The sequence below is a fragment of the Wolffia australiana genome, chromosome 9 (genome assembly GCF_029677425.1).
Source record: "Wolffia australiana isolate 7733 chromosome 9, ASM2967742v1".
Taxonomy (NCBI): domain Eukaryota; kingdom Viridiplantae; phylum Streptophyta; class Magnoliopsida; order Alismatales; family Araceae; genus Wolffia; species Wolffia australiana.
This window is the reverse complement of record NC_135843.1, coordinates 14,370,148-14,379,267: the sequence shown is the minus strand read 5'-3', so window position 1 is coordinate 14,379,267 and position 9,120 is coordinate 14,370,148. Positions and strand designations below refer to the sequence as shown.

Sequence of the window (9,120 nt, the reverse complement as noted above, 5' to 3'; positions counted from 1 at the left end):
TCCATTCCTTGTGGATTGAATTCTTTCGAGGCACCCCCGAAACTTTTAATTTTGCTATTGATTTAACATTTTTTAGATAAACTGAAGCTTTCAGAAAATGTGTTCAGTTTGATTTCTTCTCTTTTGACAATATAAATTGTTGTACATGTTCTCTCAATGTAGGATATGACGCCAAACATGTTCATACTCTGTATTAAGTCCAATTAGAAATTAAAACATACAATCAACCAAGATATTTATTGTGCTCATTAAGTGTGGCTCAGTTTGCCGATAGTGGTTAATGTCTTACCAAAGACTAATAAGATGAATGACATACTTCATGACTGACTAATTTCTTTGAGTTCCACTCATGACTTCATGCACTAAGCAATATATCAGGGACAACCCATCTATCGTAGAATACTGTAAGTCAGTACATTTCGCTGAATCTTAATCCTCGAATTCTTTGAACCCATGTCACATACTCTCAAGTTGACATGCATGTATCATAAGTTCTTAATCTACCCATCAATGAATAGACATAAGTGATTAGAGAAGATAAATTTTCAAGCCTATACCATCACAGAATTATTTGAACTAGTTTAAATCATTGTAGCAGATTCCACCATTTAAATAACTCAAAAGGTATCATACTGTAAAACATGGAGGTCACATCTCCAAGGACCCTTCATTAAATACTCTTACAGAGAACCATATGCTCATAAAAGTTTTATCAAGTTCACAATACCTTGGTTTGTATCGCAAACTCTTACAAAAGACTGAAGATATCATCGAGAGCATCATCATCACCAATAAACTCAGCACCACAAAACAACAGTTGTTGTCTTCAGCCTCTTCCTTGCCCTTCAGTTGTTTGAAGCCATTGTAGGAGTTAGCTGCCAACACAACGGCACCGCATTGACAAGAAACAAGTGTGAAGTTAAGAATCTATAGAGCAACAAAACATTATTTCAAAATGTAGGGCCCACCATGATGATTCACTCATTAACACCATTGCCGTCCATCATGTCTATCCAAGAGAGATGATCAACAAAAAACCACTCAGAAGAATGATGACATCGACAAAACAAAATTATCCTCGAATAGATGTTGGAACGATGCCTAGCCCAGGCCCAGCGTCAATTTGTCAACCGATGGCAAACCTAAAAAGTATGTTGGATGATACATAAGAAAGAGAATACTTTCACAAACATATAAAAACAATAAGTGATTCCAAGCCACTAACATCGCTATTAGTGGAGCTATTGGCATTACACGTGGTGTAGGTAAAATCTAAGCCCATTGACATTTCTCATTGGTTGCACTCAACATTTTATAAAGAAATGTTATAAAGAAACCCATTTTATAAAGAAACTAGTAATTATATAAGCATGTAACTTAAAACCATCACATACTATGAGTTCTGACCTTGATGATTGCTTCATTACCGAGCGCTTTTGTACGCCATGTCCATTGGATTTCCCATAAAGTCACCATTCTAAACCTTTTCTTGGTTGATGAGACAACTAGGGATCCTTATGCCATCCAAGCTTGTATTGCTACAAAGACTGCTGGAACCCATGATAACTAGACTGAAATATACCTTATTCTAGAAAAACCAGAAAAAATAAATATATCAACTCGGCCGAAAAAAATGGGAAATGTTGATCAACTGTCTTATTGATATCAGTCATTCTCATACACTATTATATTTTACATATAATCTAATCATTTTTAACAAAATCAAATTTAAGGGGGCATATTAATTCACAGAAACATAACTCATGAAAAGACTCTTGAAACATTGTAACAGCATCTAAAAGATTTTTCAAACAAATAAGAAATCTTTAGATATAATCTAATATTGGTTTCTGCTCCAAGTCGAGGGATGATATCTATAGATTTCTCAAAATTTTCAACTTCATAAGTGATTCGTTGACCATTTTCCTTAGAACCTTTAATTTCATCTGAGATTGTCCACACTTTCTCAAAAACGAAGGAAATTACATGACTAACGTTGGAGAATGCTTAGAATCTCATTAAGAAATATATTAGACTATAAAATCTTGATTTTTTTTCTACAAGATGCTATGAGGAGCTGGTGATGTAGCCCAAAGCCCACTTCTTGAGTCCCATGGACATATGGTGGCCCAAGAAGGAGATCCTTCTAGAAGCCAATAATATAGACATAAAAATTCCTAGGGACCCACAAAATCCCCTAACAGATTTTTTCGAACAAAATCCTCTAACAAATTCTTCTTCTGCCAGAATCTGCTGAATATCTCTGATATAGCTTTTCAGAGTCGCAGATCTTCTGTTTTGATTTGTGAGGATCTTTTTCAGCCCCAAAATATCTTACAAAAGATTTTACAGGCCCCAGAATCTCCAGAATATCTCTTCTCAGGCCTCTCAGGCTCCTAATCTTTTTGTTTTATGTTGTTAGAGTTGTCTTTCCCAATGCTTAGAGTTGTCTTCTCACAGATAGTGTCATTATGGACGACCCTGCACATTTTGTAGCCTATATAAGGCCCTCCTGTACCACTGGAGGAGGATCATTGAGGTATATTGTTTTGTTGAAACTCATTTCTCCCCTCTGAGTATTCTCTTTGTTCCAGAGTGGTCTAGTACTTGTGGACCAAGGATAAACTCCTTGTAAACTCAATGATTGGAGAAGCCAATTCTGTGGACTCAGGACTTGGCTGCTTCAAGAAGAATAAGGCTTTTGGATTCAAGCCATGTTCTTATGCTTTTCGTGTACTAAGGCTGTGCTGGGTGGTTTCTGACATTTAAACATTCTTCGTGGGGACAGAAAGAGACAAAGGAGTATTGAAGCAAGAAATAAAACTAGCCAAATATATCTATTTTTCCTTAATGTTATAGGCTTGTTCTTTCTCCATCGTATTGGTAATGAAGGAAGTTTGCTTGTTTGACCTATGCTTCTGTGAATTGTTGATGTTTATTATGTGATAAACAACCGAACTGACTTACTTTACACATTGGATGAAAGGCATTGAATCTGGGATGTCTGAAAAACGTGGATACTGTGATGTTCTTTGATTTTAGCCATTAAAAACACAAGGGAAATGATTTTTTAGAAACCAAAGTGCTCATAATAATTATTTACCTTGACATTGCCACAGAAGGAGATGACGGGATTTGAAAAAATCTAGAAGCATCATCCTTCACCAGAAATTCATGCTTTGTTCCTAAAATTTTGACCAATTATAATCACTGAGAAGAGAAAAATTGCGTAATATGAAATCCTAAAACTATAAATTATCTACGGAAATAAGAAATGAAAATGGCTGCAACACTGGCCAGATTAAAAAAAGAAATCATTAGCATACCTTGAAGCAGCTTCGCCAGACCATGAAAAATGCAGGCCGAGACCAAAGTTGCGACCTAAAACATCCAAGCCGAAATAGTTGAAAGATGAAATATATCAACGCACATGCCAATATGATGGCCAAAAAAGAAAATAGAATTTTTAAATCAAATCATCTTGACTATAGAAGACTGAGATCCCTTTCTATGTCAGTGGTATTGTCATCATGTGTCTTTAGATGAATTTTTATTTAAATAGATGTAGCCCTCCCCTGACGAGGACAGACAATAAGTTGTGTCAGCTAGGAGATCCTCCAAGTGAAGGGCAGTCTCTACTTAAAGACCAATGACTAAAATACTCTTAAATGGGCAGACCAGAAGTTGATGTTTACATTGGCATGGAGATATGCACCGATCCTCGTCCTTCTTGAGATCAAACAATAGATCAGATGAGTAAATCACAAATTCCTAATCGAACAATGTTCCAAGATACAAAATCCAAATCCATTGATTCAAGACATAGGATCGAGGAAAGAACAAGGACACCAGAACGCTCTTTTCAAAGAGGTATCGGCAATGATCCAAGTATAGGAGCCGTTAGATCAGACCGCATGTAGGAACTCACATGTGGGACACTCTCTCCAACTACCCAATAAATAAGCGGGAAAGAGGAGAGGCGGGGATGAATATTGTTCTTTTAAAAATCCGTTACTGGGAGAGGCATGTGCGGCTGAAGACTGTGAGTGGGAGGCAAACTTTGGTATATGTTTTGGTTTTGTGCATTGTTGATTTCGAAGGCGTTCAGAGCACTGCAGATAATCCTCGAACAGATACTTGTTCGTATCAACTGGTTTTTTTTAAATAAATGTTGGTATCAACTGGTATTAGAGTCAGGTTGCATCCTTATAGACACACTTCTGAGAAGGTGACCTAAAAATTTATTTTCGTGCAATCGAGGAATTCCTTCGTATCGAGTAAAACTATCATCAGCTACACAACACTTTTGGGTGGACCAGCTTGACACAGCTGAAATTCTCTCCAATTTCTATAATAACTCCAAGCTATTAATCTCAAATTGGAAGACACTTATCCGACTTCTTCAAGATTTGTCAATGAATCAAACCAAATGAGTTACAACAGAAGGAAAGTCAGAATTCAGGAACGGGGCCAATGCTTAAAGTTGACTACACTATGTGCGGTGTTTTAAGGTGCACCAAATACCCGATTCTGAAAAACTCCACTTAGTTTCCTTACATATGAAAGGTCCTGATCAGGGTTGATTCATGTCTCTTCTAAATCTGTGTGACCAAATTGCGGGAGCAGGAGCTGGAGCAGTCCGAAGGCACATTCCCAACGGCCAGGACGGGAGATCCAGACCAGAACTCCATCGCTCTATATTTCTACCTGTGTCTTCTTTGCTCTACTTATATCAACTATTTTTCCATATGAATTGGTAACGATCTGCTGGATTTGCTGTTATAGTTGACGCTATAACAGAAATATTGTCTGATTTGTCAGAAGCACAAGGTGACAACCTAATCTCCTGAAAGGTTGTTCCAACCCTGACCAAATCAAGTGTGGGGAGAAATTACGATAAACTTCATTGGACTACTGATATCTGATGGGTTTGACACTATTATGGTAGAGGTTGATCAACTCAGTAAATACGCGCACTAAATGACATTCAAAAATCCTTTGTCCACAAAAACAGTTGCAGAGGTCTTCACAACGGAAATTGCATGGCTGCATGGGATACCAAACTCTATAGCATCTCATCGAGGTACTGTATTCATCTGTCATACCACCTAAAAATTGACGACCAGTCGGAAGTCATTAACAGAGGACTTGAGACTTATCTAAGATGTTTCACATCGGAGAATCCCAAAAAATGGTATCAACTGGTATTAGTGTGAGTCAAATAGACTCGTCTGCCAAAGCAAATCAGCAAATGTCCCTCCTCGTGTCCGGAACAGCAGCTCTCCTCCAAGAAAACTCGAATGGTCGATGCCTTCTGCTCTCATCATCTCCTTATTGATAACTCCCGCTCCCACCTTCACTTGTTTGAAATCACATGTACGCTGTCTGAGACAAGTGCAACTACCCCCTACTCTTCTTGCGAAATTGATAGGCCCTTGGATGGACCGTATCAAGATCCTCCGGAGTGTATTTGGGCGCTGATCTAAGCCTGTAACAAGTTTACATCTATCTTTCTCTCTCTCTATATATATATATCTCTCAATATCTCATATTCCAAGATCACCAGAGATGGAGACCTATCAAAGGTCTCTCTCTCAAAAGCCTTCTCTCTATGCAAGGGGAAAGAAGCCAACATTTAAGAGCTGCGAGGATAGGTTCATTCGATCAGCATGCCCAACAGCATAATAACATGATAAATATATTCCAAGTTAAAAAATCTTACCAATAGCATTATTTCTCGCTTGGCTACCTCCGAACATACTTCCTGAGGAGATGATACGCACAGATGATGTCTTTTCTTTCATTATTTTTTCCATCTCCTCTACCATAGCTTGCTTGTGTTTCAGGGCACAGTTATGCAGATCTTCATCTTCTGCAGCTCGCAACGTGAGTAGAGCAAAGTCTTGCGCCAGACTATTATAGCGAGTTGGAAGATCAGAAGGCTTAGGTTCTTCTATTGATGTGCCGGCATGGGAAACGATGGGAATGGTTCCACCTCCTCGTGTCCATCTCTTCAATACATATATCTCTGGAATGTATCTTAGATCATGAAGGATGCAGTTTGTGATATGCCCGCAGAGGATACCAACAAACTCAAATTTATGGCAGCTGCAAGTTAGTATCTCTTGAGTGAGGTTAACTGTGACGAGGTGCTCGTGATGCCTTGAATCTTCAACGGTTAAAATATAGATAGACCCATCAAAATGGCGATTTTTTATGAAGCATTCCAAGCTCAGGCTATACTCTGACATGAACATCTTGAACACAGCGGGCGTGTAAACACGTGCGGCATGCTGGAGGATAGCGATGGGCGGCGCATATGGTAAGCTTTGTATCATCTTTCTATGGGTTTCAAGCTCCAAATTACGTCTTAGTGTCAGTAATTTATCAAACTGGCCAAGAAAGCTAATGATATCATCCTTTTCCGAATTTAGAAATGTGTCCAGATCATTACTGAGAGAATCAAAGCGCCAGGTGTTGTTCATGTCTGCAGAAAATGTGGTCCTTGCATAGGCTGGGGCCCAGTTAACCCTTTCCTCAAACTTCTCCTGCAGCCAGGAGTTCTCAACCAAGTCATACTTTTGAAGCATTTCAGCCCAGTTTTTCAAAAACTCAGCCTCATTATCGCCATCAAAAATGCACTTTCCGATGTCATCGTCGAAATCTGCAAACCCACTTAAACCAGGGGAAATATGCTTCAAGGCAGCCTGATAGAGATGCCATGCAGAGAACCGATGGGAAGAACTCGGAAGATACGCCCCTGCAGCATCAACTGATTCTTCATCAAAATCAGTGAAAACAGTCTCCGGCATCTTTCCAAACATAGCATTAACAAATGTTTTGAACACCCACCGCAGAGAATCAGCCGTTTCATCACACATCAATGCCGCCCCAAAGAATGCCAACTGAACATGATGATTAACTCCAATAAAAAACGCCAGTGGCTGGCCATGGTGAGCAGAGACTGTCACTTTATCAAAGCATATGACATCCCCAAATCGAAGAAAGTCTGCTCTCATCTTCCCATCAGCCCAGAAAACATTAGAAATGAGGCCCTCATCATCAAGCTGGAAAGAGTAAAAAAAGCAAGGATCTTCCGCTTGTTTCCCCATAAAGTAATCAAGAAGAAGCCCAGCCTCGAATTTCTGCAGAGGATTCTCACATCTTGTTTTCAAGAAATTCTTGTAGTCAGTCTCAGCAGTTTGCAAGACCGCTTTTTTATCAATCTTGGACTCAGCAACCTTCTGCGGGATAATAAGATCATGATTATGTGTACTGAAAAGCTCAGAAATATGAAATTTGCCATCATTTCCAAGTTTGATCCTCATAAACGCCTTGCATCCGCATCGAGTTTCTCCACGGTGGTACTTGGCCGATGGGTCCACAGTTTTCTGCCTGTCAACACGAAATCCTTGTTTATTGCACAGAAATCTTCTGCTGATCGTTTCACCTGTGATTCGACTTCGAGTTCTTGTATCCCATCGAACGCAAAATCCGACTTTTCTGCCGTATTCGGTGTAGTAATCATACGCCACTTTCTCCGTTTCGAAGATCATCCCTACCTTGGGCTCAGGAATTTCGTCCCCCAAGTCGTGTTTGAGAGGCCCTTCGTCCAAAGATCCTGCGGCCGTTGCCAGTTCATCGCCGCAGCTTTCCTCGGCTGAGTCTAGATGGGTTTTTCCGATTGATCCGACGGGAGAACCGTCTTGTACTTCCTCATCACATTCCATTTATGTAGCCGAAACACCTAAATACAGTACGAAAAACATGTAGACAGCGGATCAAACCCTAGAATGAAAAATCGAAAGAAAAATTGATGCACACAGATTCAATCGAAGAATCGATCGAAAGAAAAAATGAAAAATCGATCGATCGAAGCAGGCATTACCAGATGCAAGAACGAACGCCAGGCAGAAGAAAGAGCAATTTTTTTTTTTGGAAAAGAGAAAATATATAGTTTTGTTCCCGAAGGGCGATGAACGCGAGATCAGGGAATTCAACAAATCTAGAAATCGAAGAGGATGAAGGACGATGACGGCGCTCTACAGCTCGATCTTCTATACTCGGTAGAGGATGACGGACTATGGATGACGGGAGACTGATCAGGATGAAGCACTAGGATGACGGATGACGCGTGACGGATTTGGATGAAGGATGACAGATGAATGATGATGGATGACAGATGAATGATGATGGATGATGGATGATGGATTTGGATGAAGGATGACAGATGAATGATGATGGATGATGGATGATGGATGATGGATGATGGATGATGGATTTGGATGAAGGATGACAGATGATGGATGATGGATGATGGATGATGGATGATGGATGATGGATGATGGATGACGCGTGACAGATTTGGATGAAGGATGACAGGATGATGGATGATGGATGATTGATGATTGATGAAGGATGATTGATGACAGATGACGGATGCCATAGAGACAATTGGCGGATGATAGATGACAGATGACGGATGCCATAGAGACAATTGGCGGATGATGGATGTTGAAATTCAGTATTTGAATAATGGATGTTGTGGCAGATGACGATTAAAGAATGAATAATGAGATGACAAGTGAGGGATGAACTGTTGATGAAGACAACAAATGATGGATAGTGGATGACGTAGGACGTAGCACAGGTGATGTACCACCTAGAACATAGGTGACTTTGGACATACGACAGATGATGTAGGACATACAACAAATTACATAGGAAGGATGAAAAATAACATGGGAGATATGACATATGAAGTATGAGATATGACGGATTACATATAATGTACGACAAATGACAGGATAGAATGGACTGAGTAGATACTGAGTCAGGCACTTTAAGAAGATGTGGACCTTGAATAAGTCAATGACAACCTAATGGGGCAGTATGGGAGGAGTGGAGCTTTCATGTTGTCTTTGGTTCTGAGGTCAAGACGGATAACTCATGATGGCAAGAAATAGGGAACAAGATGGACCGGATGGAACTAGGACCATCAGTCCACCAATTTAGGGATGGAGCTTCAGGTTGGGCCGGATCCGGTCCAATAGTCAAACCAAACAAGGACCGGATATTAAGTAATCAATAAAAATAATAATAATCTTGCTCAACCCTTCC

The 9,120-nt window shown here is 39.8% G+C and overlaps 1 protein-coding gene across 4 annotated transcripts; it reads right to left on the bottom strand.

Moving 5' to 3' along the window:
- Positions 1 to 627: 627 nt before the first annotated feature.
- On the bottom strand, positions 628 to 8,023 carry LOC144707539 (protein FAR1-RELATED SEQUENCE 5-like). 4 transcript variants are annotated; one of them, XM_078580706.1, is made up of 7 exons: positions 7,889 to 8,023; positions 5,723 to 7,747; positions 3,327 to 3,381; positions 3,104 to 3,185; positions 1,395 to 1,588; positions 969 to 1,142; positions 628 to 875 (listed from the first exon to the last, which is right to left on the bottom strand). In XM_078580706.1, the coding sequence occupies exons 2-4, from the start codon at positions 7,728 to 7,730 to the stop codon at positions 3,173 to 3,175; spliced, it is 2,076 nt and encodes a 691-aa protein (XP_078436832.1). In that variant the 5' UTR covers positions 7,731 to 7,747; positions 7,889 to 8,023; the 3' UTR covers positions 628 to 875; positions 969 to 1,142; positions 1,395 to 1,588; positions 3,104 to 3,172. The 4 variants fall into 4 exon arrangements, with proteins under 4 accessions (XP_078436832.1, XP_078436830.1, XP_078436833.1 ...); XM_078580704.1 differs by having other exon boundaries at positions 1,408 to 1,588; XM_078580707.1 differs by having other exon boundaries at positions 628 to 843; positions 1,408 to 1,588.
- Between the last annotated feature and the right edge of the window lie 1,097 nt (positions 8,024 to 9,120).